This window comes from Rhineura floridana, chromosome 2 (assembly GCF_030035675.1).
Source record: "Rhineura floridana isolate rRhiFlo1 chromosome 2, rRhiFlo1.hap2, whole genome shotgun sequence".
NCBI lineage: Eukaryota > Metazoa > Chordata > Lepidosauria > Squamata > Rhineuridae > Rhineura > Rhineura floridana.
In genome coordinates this window covers 216,662,331-216,676,426 of record NC_084481.1, presented here as the reverse complement: position 1 = coordinate 216,676,426, position 14,096 = coordinate 216,662,331, and the positions used below count along the sequence as shown (strand labels likewise).

The window sequence follows — 14,096 nt, the reverse complement described above, 5'->3', positions numbered from 1 at the left end:
GTCACCTGAATGGGATGTATGAACAGCAACGCTTTATCTGGAATGGTCTCAGACCACATACAATCAGGCCATATCCTTATTATAAAGTTTTTAAGTAGAAATTCATTGCAAAAGCCTGTCGTAGAAAGCTTACCTCAACTTGTTTCTCAAATTGCTTGATTCTGCGTTTCAGTGATTGCACATATGTGATGAATGTAACTGCATCCGATGTGCTAGCTGTGTCTACTGAATGCTGCTCCAGCTCTTGACGTGACTGTAGGAAATTGAATAAAGCACATTACCAATTTAAGAGGCAAGGTTTTAAAAAAGATACTCTCATTAAGGAAAGGAAATATGTTTTAGATACACTGTTCAAAAGTCAAGACAAGCTTTTCAGGAGGTGTCAATCACAACCAAGTCGTTTCATAGTACAGGAGCTCACAGTTCTTTCAGACATGCCACTATTACGCATGGGATTTTTGTCCAAGATCCCTAAAGTCAGCAACATGGAACAAGGCCACTTTTTCACATCATGGAAAGAGAGCAAGCCATCTATGATTAGGGACACTTGAGCCATTTTCTTGCTTAGATAGGTTCAGTGTGACTAGTTTCACAACCTTACGCTGAAAGCAATCTTACCTTGGAAATTTGAGAATGGAATTCTGTCATGTTTTGGCCCAGCATTTGACCAAATTTGCTGAGCACTTCCTTATGCCAGGAATCATACTTCAAGTTTACTTTGGATTGCACCTATATAAAGACAGTGATAATTTTACTCGATGCCATCAACCTCTTAACATGCAAACTTGCTTTTGTTAGATAAGGAAGCCATTCACCTCCCACCCTTTTAACTTGTGGACTGCACTTTAGCGAAAGTTAATGTAAGAGATACAGTTTTGATCACCTGAATTTGCTGTGCAATGTTAAGCGCTACCAATGACAACAGATCTAATATGTTTCAAGATGTTTACCTTTCCATAGTCTATGATAACAGGTCCAAATTCTTTCCTGGTTTCTGCATTGTCAAAGGTTCCTCTGGCTTTTCTTATCTGAACCAAGAGTGCTTGCCACTTATTTAAGTCCTCTCCAAGGCGGTTGTAGATATTCTCAGCTTGCATATCCCATAAACATTGATACTGGAGCCAAACCTACAGATCAAGTGCACGAAAACCAAAAGAATCCCTAAGCAACTCATTTTAAGAATTTAGGCAATATAAGATATCCAGTTCTCAAGTGTACAAACTGCTAATGAAAACTGTACTTTAAACAAGTATTAAACAACGTCTCGCTTCATAATCTTGATCAAGACACTGTCACAAGGAAGAATGTTGCATAGTAGCCCAGAGTACAAAACACAACCCTTTATCTTACCTTAACATATTGTTCAACCTCTGTTACAATCCCCATGACTGCAGAGTAAGACTCTTCAAGTGCTGAAGGGCCATCAGGCATCCGTGTCAATGCATTACGGTAGAATTTTTCTTCTTCTGATAACTCATAGTGTACACCCACCTAATAAAATCCAGAATATATACTAGATTTTTGAATTTCAAAGCAATGAGTGATATGATAAAATTTCTTGAAGATTTATGTTATGTCTATTCAAGCTTTTTACAATTGAAAAGGATCATTTATTTATTCTTACCTGATATCTTTGACTTTGGATTCTAGGGAGTGACAGTATTACCATCTTCCAAGCAAATAGTTCTTGGAAGAGTTTGTATCTGCAGTCTTCAATTGGTGGATTCAAGTAGATTACCTGGTTGGTTATTCGCAATTCATGCACAACATTCTGCAGAAACATTAAGCCATGTTCAGTTTTGTTTTATTAGGATGAGTCGTAACAAAATGCATTCACTATGCAGTTATTAATACTCTGCAAAAAAACCCCAAGTTCTTAATACACAAAGTAAACGTGTATTCATTTACATCGCATCATTTAGTTCATTACTAATTTTTGTTTGATTTTCTAACGTCATTGTTGGAATGAGCTAGGACAGCATGAGAATTAAGCACAGGGAATTAAACAGGACTAAAGAGAGGTGGCCATGAAAAAAGATGGGGACAGGTTGGCCAATGATTGTACTGCACAGTTTAGGCATCCTGGTTCATTGCCACTAAGCTTTTAAATAAATGCCCATAATATAAACATTTATCTCTGTGATCAAAAGAGCTGGAAACGTTTTAGTAAAATTGTACATTCTCTGACGCCAAACTCTATGTAAGCTCATCAAATTTACTGCAATTGCTCAAACACAGCTTAAACTATACTGCAGTATTTCAAGATACTGCTTTTCTAGATGCATTTGAGACTGTGCATGGATTACTTCTAGCATACAAGTTTATATGGATCCAATTCAAGATGACGACACCACATACTTTGATCTTCGGCTCTCCACCTGGCTTATGGCTGACTTGTGGAGCATCTGTGTCCATGTCAACTTCTGCTTTGTCATCTGCTTGACCAAGTAGTACTTGTGTCCATGCTCTCAGCCCAGCTTGCAGACGAACTCCCAGGATTCTCTCAATCTAGGAAACAATTGTATGATCAAAACTGAAACTTTAACAGAAATGCAGCCTTAAGTTAGCATTGGCTATTAAACATTAACACAAATGGGCTTTTTATTTTTTACCAGTGTTCTATTGTAAATTAGATTTCCAGGAAATTATCCCTAACCTATACAATAAAAGGGGGCATAGCAAGTTCATAAAGCAGAAAATCTCGTCCAGTTTTTTTTATTTGGAACACGAATATTCATGAATTAAACTTCCACCATAGACCCTGGCTTACTGAAATTAGATTTTACAACTTCTTTACTGCATGTTCAACATGAGTGATGAAAGGAGCAAATATAGGAAGGAGGGGGTTAAGGTGGGATCAGTTTCAGCTTTTGCAGCCTGAGGATGTGGAGAAGATACTTGTAGCTGTTTGTCTGACCACATGCTCTCTTGACCCCTGTCCTCTTTGGCTCAATTAGGGTAGCAGGGATGTGGTGAACTTATCTCTTGATAAGTGAGTGGTACCCGCTGCCCCTAAAGAGGGCCACTCCTCAAAAAGCCCACTCTAGACTCAGGTTCACAATAGCTACCACCTATTATGGTTGCACATTTTCTCTTTTTGGAGAAGGTGCTCAAAGGCAGTGGAGGCAGTTGAGCCTCAGATGCTCTTAGAAGAAACAGATTATCTAGCCCCATTCCAATCTGGGTTTTGAGACCAAATCAGCATTGGTCACTCTGGTGGATGAGCTTTATCAAGAGGAATGCGGGAATGTGATCCTGATTATTCTCCTTGATCTCTCAGTGGTTTTTGATACCATTGGCCATGGTCACTTGCTGGACTGACATTGTGGGTTGTGAGCAGGAGGCAACATATTATGGTTGTTCCACTCCTACCACCAGAATCATTTCTAGAAAGCAATGCTGGATGACTATGCCCCATGGAATTTATGCTAGGGATTCCGCAGGGTTCCATCTTGTCCCTAATGCTATATAGCGTCTATAAGAAGCCATTGGGAGAGGTCACTAGGGATTTTGGAGCAAAGGGTCACCAATATGCAGATGACATATTGACATTCAAGTCAGCTGAGGCTGTGCAGGTTCTGGATTAGTGCTTTGTTGCCATGGTGGATTGGATGAGGGCTGATAAATTGATACTGAATCCTGACAAAACTCAGATCCTGTGGGTGAGCAGGCCCTAGGTGTAGGAATTAGGCATGCTACATGTTCTATGAAGGGCTGCACTCTCTCCGTGAAGGAATAGGTATGGAGTTTCGGAGTCCTCTTGGATCTCTATTGTGCAACCAGCTGTGAACACGCAACACCTGTGTGAGGGATTGCACTCACTGCCAATTTCCTATTGAGCCAGATTCATTGATGTGTAAAGCACTATATGACTTGGGAAGTGCTTTCTCCCATACAGACCTATTTGGGATGGTGAGGGTGTGTGGTCCTTGTGGTTCTACAGTTGTTAGAAGTTCATTATGTGGGAATCTGAAGGAGTGATCTCTTGGTGGTGGCACCCCAGTTATGAACGCCCCTTCTCAGCTGTCACCAATTCTTATGCATTTCAGGCACCAGCTGAAGACATACCTTCATGCGTAGACAAACACTGGACATTAGTGTTGAGCCTATTATTTTAGTATTACGTAAATTTTCCTGGTGGTTTAAATGTGTTATATATTTTTATTGTACTGTTTTGTTTTAAGTCTTGTACTCTGTTCTGGGATTGTCCGTGACAATGATGAGTTGGTAATAAATATTTTAAATAAACAGTAAGTGGACCAACCTAGTTCTACCATTAAGAAAGAATATAAATTCATCCAGAAAATTCTACTATCCATTCTCGTTTGTTAAATTCTCCTAGCCCCTTTCTTATACTACTTGTTCATCTTTCTTTAGTGAGCATTCATTGTCCAGAATTGAAAAGCTGGTAAGTGGTAAAAATTATTATTATTATTATTATATAATATAATAGATATTCAAGGAATGGGTCTTGGGCCTAAGATTTCCATCCTCACACAGGTTGTCTAACAGAGAAATCCTATGCATGCTTACTTAGAAGCAAGAGCCACTGTGTTCAGTGGAGCTCACTCCAGGAAAGTGCATAGGACTGCAGCTTCTCCGTGTTCTAGAGAGTGAAAGAACATGGGATACTTACGAGAACTGTTAACATCCAGCATCCTTTACTCAAAATCTCTCAAGTATGTATAAAGCCAGATATGTATATTTCTTGTAAGTTTAATGTTAAAGTTATCTTTTCTAGGTAACTGCCTGCAAAGCTTACCTCCATATCTAGCTTATTAACCCAGATGGGCAAGTTGGAATAGGAATGAAGATTCAAATCATCCACAGCTTTTTGAACTCTGTTTAAAATTTCTGAAAAGGTTTTGTGATCATACATGCAAGTTTCCAAGGATCTGACTTCCAGGTCTATTTTCTCCTCTATGATAAGCAAGTCATCCACCTAAAAGACAAAAATGAAGACAGACTTTAAAGTTCACTTTCAGTACTCAAAGTGATTCTTTCCCATAAAGCCACCAGTTTGTTAATGAGGGGCTAATTGCCTTTTCAACATGTAAGTGCAATATTTTCTTATCCTAATAATGGATTCAGCTTTTAGACAAATAACTGCATGCTGCTTACCAGCATTAGGAAGTCTCTCTCAAGATTGTTGTATTTGAATGCAATGCAAATAAATAAAAGCTGTATTTTGCAGTATCAGTTAAGTTAACCAGACTGACAACCCATTTGGTACATGATACTTGTGCTACGTTGGTTTTCACAAAAAATGCTATTAAACAGTAGATTTAATATAGCATTTTTAGTCAAAATATTTTATTAAGGAGCTCTATCAAAATCCATTGTTGCATCAGACTCTCCTGCCAGGCCAGCTTTAAGTGCCTCAGTGGCGCAGAGAGGTAAGCGGCGGTAACGCAGCCGAAGCTCTGCTCACGGCCGGAGTTCGATTCCAACGGAAGGAGGAAGTCGAATCTCCGGTAAAAGGGGTCGAGGTCCACTCAGCCTTCCATCCATCCGTGGTCGGTAAAAGGAGTACCCAGCATATGCTGGGGGCTAAAGAAAGGCCAGGGAAGGAACTGGCAATCCCACCCCATATATACGGTCTGCCTAGTAAATGTCGCAAGACATCACCCTAAGAGTCGGAAATGACTCGCACTATAAGTGCGGGGACACCTTTACCTTTATTATGGCAACACCAGAAGCTGGGCTGGCAGAAAAACTGCTACCAAAATAAACAGCTGAATGGCAATTTCTCCAAATTTCCTTATATAAACTTTATCAGTAATAATCCACTTCAAAACCCCAAAACCGAAATAGCAAATATTAAAGCAAATTAACCTTTTCCTGGAAGTTGAAGACCGTCTCTGCCAGTCGTTGGACATATGGGTCAAGTTTGTACGATTCCCACACCAGAGCAATGCCTTCCCCAATCAAAGCCTGCACTTCCTTCTTCAGACCTGCAACTAAGAGGGAAATGGTGTTCCGCTCTTCCACCTTTTCACAGGTCCGTTCGTATGTACGGACACTTTCTATCAGAGAAATAGCAAAAGGATAGAGCTGATTTGCTTGGTGAGCTTTGTTGACTATTGCAAGAGGAACACGGAAACCAAGCCACTTGAGGTTACGGACTTCTTTTGACAAGGTTATTATTTCTGGGAGGAAGTTGACCTTTAGCTTGAGGACATTTCCTGTTCGGCCTCGAACACGGGTGCTTTCAATGGTGAAAATGCGGCCAGAGACACCAAGGTTACGCTGCTGAACCTTCCTGGCCCAATCGTCAAATATTTCTTGAGTGTTAAGCTTCATGCGGAAGCTGTCTCCATCCTGCTTCAGCTTTTGGCCTTCCACGTGGTTCTCCCAACCCTTTCCAAGGACATCTTCAACACGCTTCATGTAGGCTGTGAGCTGCCTGTCAATTTGTTTAGCCCAGATTATAGAGCCCGATACTGGAGGCAAGTCCCGAACATGACTCATTTTGCAAGCCTGACTTTGTGGATACTGCACTTTGAATTTGTCATGAAGTGACTCTATGTCATCTTTCACACGCTGGATCAATTGTGTTTGGTATTCACGGATAGCACCTCTGATATGGGGCCTGACAAACAGAGCATTGAACCTGGAGAAGATCCTGAACATTTCATTGGCATTCTTTGCTGTGCCCAGCTGGTCTCTTAGGCGAGCAGTAATGCGTGTCTCAACTCTATCAATCCTTTCATCATATCGCTTCATTGCAGCTTCCCAGGCCTCTGTGCCTTCTTTGGAAACATCCAAACCATCTACTTCTTTAACGTTCTCATAAGCAAGGTTTACTTCTTCAATTGCATTAGCATCAGCAGCATCAAACAGCACTTCTGCTACTTTCATATCCTGGGGTTCAGGTACCTCTCCCTGATTTTGCTGGGCCACTGCAGTCACCTACATAAAGTAATACAGTTAAGCAATTTTATTGTAGTACTACTAGTAGAAATCACACTAATCCATACCCCAGCATGGCCTCCTCAAACACCTAATAAAGGTTCAACAACCACCAGCTACGGACATTTCACTTGCTCTCTTGTTTGTTACAGATTTTCATGGCCTGTTTTAATGTGTTTGTAATAATTGCAAGGCCATTAAGCTCTTCACTTTACTGTTTAGCTTAAAAGCCACTAGGGGGAGCTCTCTGCTCTTTAACCAACAACAACAACAACAACAACAATTTAATTTATATGCCGCCTATCTGGCCGATGGCCACTCTAGGCGATGTACAATTTAGTTGCAATAAATGCATCATAATAAAATACACATAAAATACATATAACAATAAAACTATGAATAAAGAACAATAACAGTTCAGAGAATAGGCGATTATTCCTAAAAAATTAACCCTCCCTGGAAGTCCCAAAGGCCTGTCTGAAGAGCCAGGTCTTCAAGGCTTTGCGGAATACATTCAGGGAAGGGGCATGCCGAAGATCATACGGGAGGGAGTTCCAGAGAGTGGGGGCCGCCACTGAAAATGCCCTTTGGAAACTGATCTAAGCTATTGCTCCCAGATTAAAGGCAGACTTAACAGAAAATATTCAAAGCGAAAATAACTTGGGTCAAGAGAAGAATTAGTTCTTACTTTGAATGTACTAATTCTTGCATAAGAGACCACATTTCAGGTTTTTAAAAAGGTGTTAGTCATTATAACAGGTGAAAAAGGAAAAGGTACTACCTGAGGTCTTAACACTCTCACAATAACTGCTCTCAGTTGCTCATGTTGGCGTCGAAACTTCCGCATTTGGTCAAGACGAGCCTGCAGCTTTCTGTGAGCAGGATTGATACGCCACACCATCTTCAGATTCTCTTCTCTCTTTCTTTTCACAATGTCTCTCAGCAACACTTGCAGTTTCTCATATTCATCATCCCAAGTCTGGAAGACTTCAAAGCATGCAACCATGACCTGAAAATAAGTTGAACCCAGACACTGAATACTGTGCTCCATCACAACCTCTCTGTACATTGTATGCGTCGACTACGGGCGTATTGTTGGAAGATCTGCATTTTATGGGGAGGGGAGATTGGTACATTACGGAAAAGTAGAAACAGTTATATTGCACCACACATGGACTTTGGCACCATGACCAACTTCATCCCCAGATCTTGGAAGTCCACAGTGATTGTGCTGAATTAAGAACTGTAAATTGTAAGAAAAGCTGTTTTTAAAACAATTGTTAGTGTCACCACACATCTCTATCTTTTATTATCAGAAGTGGGCTCCTCTGTTTCCAGTCTAAGGCTTCTGTTAGCTAAGCAATGTGGCTTCTGGGATTGTTCTGGAATTCCTTTTAAATGTTAAGCTCAGTGTTTCCCCCCACTCTCCATATGGATCTAAATAAAGCATACCTTCTCAAATTCTTCATAGGCAACATGCATCAGCTTTCGTGTCCCCAGCACCTTGAGTAGCTGGGAGCTCAGGTCTCTCGAAATGGCCTCTACTAAGCGTAGTGCCCTTTGAATAGGGTACTTTGTATTTCTGATTTTTCTCAGGTGAGTGAATATTGCAACCAAAGCCTGCCTTATTTTATCGAGTTCAGTAGCGGACAACAAGTCATTTAGAGGGAAGTCTTTCATCAATGGATTGTAGTCATTTACTGTCTCCAATGCCTGTTTTAGACCTAGATGGTACAACAGAAATGTGACTTTACTTTTTCAAATGTTTAAAATTATTTAATAACTTGCAGTGCATTTTCTGCCAAATTCTGTTTCTGGGCAGCTTCTATAAACTCTTACCTGTATCTGTATCAAAGCTGACTGTAGCATGAAAACGTTTGCCATGTTTCAAGATATCTAAAGTTAGGAGGACTTCAGGGCTTTCACGCTTCTCTTGAATACGGTACAGAGCACGTTCCAAGTTCAGCCAGAAGCTGATTTCTTGCAAAGCAGTGCCTGATGCAGGATCCCGATCTAGTTTGGTCACCTTGAAAACATTAATAAAGAGCTTAACAATGCTTCTATTGTTCAACAAATGGTGGAGTTAAACTTAAAGCAACATCAGGCATAAGCAGGATGGCTGCTGACTTCAACCGTCAATCGTTCTGCAAAGACTGAGCAAAAATAAATAAATAAAATTGCTGCCTGGGTAGGACTGAGCACAGTCCTACTTATGCATAGAAAAGGAGTTGTGTGCAAGTAAAAGTCTTACTTCCAGCACCATGGCTATAATCTTAGACATACTTACCAAGTTAGTCCCAAGTAAACATGCGCAGGCTGCACTGTAAACTGAATTGGTTATATAGACATTTTCTCCTATGCTCAGAGGTATTTGTTTACAAGCTTCCTTCCCAAGGAAAGGCCTTCGCACAATGCATCTGCTGAGGAACCCTTGTCTGTTTGCTGAGGAATCCCTGAATGTTCCACTTTAGGGTGCATTCTCAGTTTATGTAAGGCCCTTTAGGGATTTGGTAGAGCCCACTACAGGGTATAGAACTGATATCCTCCTGTGGTTGCCTATCACAGGAGTGGTCAAACTCTCTCACAGACAATCTCATCTGCCACAACCTTCCCAAGAAATCCTATGAAAGTCTCTGGGGTACCTCAGATACCCAGAAACAATCTGAAAACACTGATCTACAAGACACCTATATTCACATACTCCTGATGGATTGAATCAAAGTTGATGAAAATATTACTTTAAATAATAAAACTGTAAAATAATGGGCCCGAAATCATTCAAGAACATGAAATTCCCACTACACTCCCAGGCAGATTACATATTGAAAAATTCAGCCATTTAACAAAAATGGAACTTGGAACAATGAGGAAAAATTCGACACCTCCCTGAATACTGAATCTTTTTCTTGAATTTACCTTTTGGATCTCTCTAATCCACCGGTTAACTCCAGACTGCAGCTGATTGAGAAAAGTTGGGTCTTCGACTTTATCACCAAAGTCAGTAACCTTTGGCTTTTCTCCACGCTCATAGCACTGCTTAGCAACATTGGTAATAATTGGATGAATTGGCAAGCTAATCTCTGGTATTTCAATATTCTGCTGCAGATGCAGAAGCCCCATTTCCAGTTCAGCAATTTTTTTCTCAACGGAGGGAGCCATTTTATCACCATCCCTGAGGAAACACAGAAGTTAGCCAAATGAAAATTCACCTAAAAAAAAGAGAGTGTCATTTCCAATTAATGTGTATGCAATCTGGGCTGTTCTCCCTACCTCTCAAAGACAACAAATGTTTCCAAGTTTCAAATTTCTTAAGCTAGCATGCAACCTTGCTAAAAGGCTAAGATTTCAAAGGGCTACTCAATGAACTTCTATTTCACACAGTTCCAAAGACTCCTCCTTTCAACACAGAGTCCTCCATGTTTGGCAAGCTGCTTCCAAATCTCTGGGGATCTTTGGGAGCAGGCTCTAATGCAGCACGAGAAGCTGCAACCAGAAGAAAAACTTGGGGAAGTCCTGATCGACACAAAGATGTGCTTCAACATGCACATCAAGCTCTTAGGAACTTGGCCTCTCCTTTCCACATAGGTTTACATCTCTTCCTTCCTCTACACATCTTTTATTCCTTCATATCCATAACAGCTAGAATTTATACAAATGATAGTTACCTGTCTGCTTTGCCAGACTCTCTGATGTAGGACTTAAAGAAGGGAGCAACAGCATTGCTAATGAAGGAATGCAATGTTTCATAAGGAGAGTCTTCACTGAGGGTAAGAACTCGGAGCTGTGAGGACACAGGCTTATCTGCATCGATTACTGGTGTTCGTTTAATGAATGCCAAACTGTAGACAAAAAAAATATTAGTAAGAATTTTATCAATTTAATCTTAGAACATAAACATTTTGGGGTTCACAGGATATTTATACATTAACAAAAGTTATTTATTTCTTTATTGCATTTGTATACCGCCCCATAGCCGAAGCTCTCTGGGCAGTTTACAACAATTAAAAACATTAAAAATAAATATACAAATTTTAAAACACATTTTTAAAAAGCTATTTAAAAAGCAACTTTAGAACAAAAATCCACAACCCTTCCAAGTCTCAAATTGTTTCTAGGCTTTAATAAAGCTCTAAATATTGAGCATTTTCAAAAAATAAAATAAAATAAATCATGAGCCGAGTTACAGTGATTAGAACTGAAGGACCATAATATTCTAAGTGGGGACAATTTTGCCTACACAGATAGTTTGAGCTGTATGTAGAACAAGGATGCAATATGAATTGAGTCTCTAAGGGGCTAAAGGAATGAGGAGTCAGGGACAGGGATTCATCCTGCCTTGGGGCATTACATGTGTTTGCAGCAGGCAGTTGTTTTCTCTTCTCATCCCCCCTCTACCGTGAACTTGTTTTCTGCAACTCTTTGCAGATGTGCAGTTGACAGATCAAACTGCAGATCTTTTGCTTGGGCTGTATATTAAATGGCTGGCCAAAGTGGTCCCTCCTGTCTGTAGATCTACCCATGAGCAAGCTTTGCTCAGACCTATATCTGCTGTCAGAGGGCCTTCCCTCCTCAGTCTTCAGATTAGATGTTCCCATGATGTCTTTTTTCAGAGGAAAGCCCCTCTTTAATGAAGGATTTGCTGCTGCTTCTTTTTAAGCCCAGAACTGAAGTGCCAGTTAGTGACTCAACCCAGGATTTGATGCAAACTGCACCAGCTTTCCTTGGGGGAAAAAAGTACAGACAAATAATGGGTTCTATTATGTATCTAACACAAGCGCTAAGTTACAATCACATCAGCACAAGCATTTCCGCTTGTACAGTGGAATTCTCTCCTCCCCCGAAATCTGTTCCAGGTGTTGCCCCAACCTTCTGGAGGAGATTTGGGGAGGGCACAGGGCACACAAAGTGTACGCACAGGGGGAGAAATCCTGTTGTGCAAGCAGAAATCCTTCAGCTGATGGGACACATTAGTTGAATTCCACCTATTGTATCTCTCTGCCCAAGGCTTGTTCCTAAATCTCAGAATCTCTTGGCAGTCCCATAGCTGCAGCAACTACACAGTCAATAGGCAGGGCAACAAAACTTAGCATAGTATCTATTATTGTCTTCTGGAATATAAACTTTAACGTTTGGCTGGAGACTGGAGAGAAGAGGTTGATGCTGTTAGCCAACACCATTATGACATTGTTGGTCTGCTGCTTCAGCTGAGAATTCATGGTCTCTCCTGCCTTTCTTGATAGTGCTTCAGTCACCTTGCAGGCTCCAAAAATCTTGGCAGGCCTTTAAGGTTGAGAGGCACCCCCCTGCAACACACGCACACTTGGGATGAAACAGCAGCTTCTTTTTAGAAAAAAATCACTTCTTAAACTTAAATATCACACCAAGGCTTCCTGATACCTTTTTTGGCTAAGACTCCAGAACGAAGTATAGGGAGCTTCAGTCCACACATCACTTCTTTCTCTACACAGTTCAGAGACAGTTGTGCTGATCCCATTTTTTGACCTCCCAAACCCAGGGAATTCCCTCCGTAAGAACAGAGACCACCAATACCCAAACATACACCATCAGTCTACACACTCTCTGTGGCAGGGGTTCCTAAACTGTTGTCCATGGACCACCAGTAGTCCACAAGCTTCATTCAGATGTCTGTGGCGTGTCAATGGATTTGTGGTAGAAGATGGGAGGCTCCTGGGAGGCAGCACATCCATCACAGTGAATATTCATATTGATTTTTAATAGTATTTTATTGCTTCTTTTATTGTATTTGTTGTATTCTATAAAATTACAATTGCTACAACAGACAGAAAAATCATTAAGTAGTCTGCCAAGACCCCTGGCCATTTTCAAGTGCTCTGTGGGGGGAGGAAATGGGAACCACTGATCTATGGCCTTTCCTTTCACCCAAATCCAGCAATCCCTCCCTTTGTTCTTCTCTGCCTTGTGCTTCGCCCACCATCTCCTTCCTGCACATCCTCAGGGCACACATGGAGGGAATACATGGAGGGAGTTCCTCCACGACCCCATCTTCCACCTACCTAAAGACTGCATCCTTCTATCCTTAATAAAAACCTGTTGTACCAAGTCATCAAGCAACTGTAGCCTGGAAAATGACAGAAGATTTAAGAAAAGGAAGGAAAGAAACAATGTGTGTTCAGCTCACTAACAGAGTTCGCATCTTCTACCCGCCCAAAGACTCAAAATTATCTTGCTTTGGCGGCTCGACAAGGTTTTGGGCCCTGCAAGCTGACAGCAGAGCTACGAAGAAAACAGTGAAAGTGGAGCTTTTGTTAGGTATAGCATCTCTAGCAGCAGCCAAAGGAATAGACCAGCATTGTCATAACAAAGTCTGCCAACTACAGCGGTGTTTTCAGTCTCTTTTGCGGACTATAGATTTCATTCAACTCAAAAGTACTTTTTAATGAAACCTGGAACAGATCCAGCAGAGATTCTTGACACTTTTAGCTATAGGCTATGTAAATGATGACCCACACTGAAATTTAGAAACAATTCCTATTATACAATTTTAAAAGCCTTTCTTTTCTTAGTCCTATGCCTAAAATAATGGCCAAGACCCATTTTTTCTGGGCTTCAAAACTTCCCCAACTTCATTTGAATGTTAGCTTTCATTTGAGGAGATTTCTAGCTTGCAGTCCTACATTCTTGTGTATGTGGGACATCATCTTCAACAGTGGTGAGGAATTTCTGGTCTGCGGACCTAACTAGGCCTGGTGAGGGTCCTAACCTGGCCTGTGAGACCATATATGATATCAGGTTTCGTGCAGGCAAAGCTACGGCTGCAAAGGAACAATCAGGACTTGTATTCACCGCTCTTTAAATGTGGTGCTAAATAAGAACATAAGAAGAGCCTGCTGGATCAGGCCAGTGGCCCATCTAGTCCAGCATCCTGTTCTCACAGTGGCCAACCAGGTGCCTGGGGGAAGCCCGCAAGCAGGACCCGAGTGCAAGAACACTCTCCCCTCCTGAGGCTTCCAGCAACTGGTTTTCAGAAGCATGCTGCCTCTGACTAGGGTGGCAGAGCACAGCCATCACAGCTAGTAGCCATTGATAGCCCTGTCCTCCATGAATTTGTCTAATCTTCTTTTAAAGCCATCCAAGCTGGTGGCCATTACTGCGTCTTGTGGGAGCAAATTCCATAGTTTAACTATGCGCTGAGTAAAGAAGTA

General features: G+C 41.1%; 1 protein-coding gene across 2 annotated transcripts in view; it reads right to left on the bottom strand.

Annotated features, from left to right (window-relative positions):
- DYNC1H1 (dynein cytoplasmic 1 heavy chain 1) overlaps positions 1-14,096 on the bottom strand; it is a 75,653-nt gene that overhangs the window by 49,760 nt on the left and 11,797 nt on the right. For both annotated transcript variants that reach the window (XM_061612173.1, XM_061612174.1), the window contains exons 3-15: positions 10,578-10,751; positions 9,829-10,084; positions 8,752-8,938; positions 8,365-8,636; positions 7,694-7,921; positions 5,836-6,912; positions 4,763-4,942; positions 2,359-2,508; positions 1,625-1,771; positions 1,351-1,491; positions 951-1,127; positions 619-729; positions 134-253 (exon numbers count right to left, since the gene is read on the bottom strand). In XM_061612173.1, coding sequence (XP_061468157.1) covers positions 134-253; positions 619-729; positions 951-1,127; positions 1,351-1,491; positions 1,625-1,771; positions 2,359-2,508; positions 4,763-4,942; positions 5,836-6,912; positions 7,694-7,921; positions 8,365-8,636; positions 8,752-8,938; positions 9,829-10,084; positions 10,578-10,751 — 3,220 coding nt within the window. The remainder of the gene's footprint in view (positions 1-133; positions 254-618; positions 730-950; positions 1,128-1,350; positions 1,492-1,624; positions 1,772-2,358; positions 2,509-4,762; positions 4,943-5,835; positions 6,913-7,693; positions 7,922-8,364; positions 8,637-8,751; positions 8,939-9,828; positions 10,085-10,577; positions 10,752-14,096) is intronic.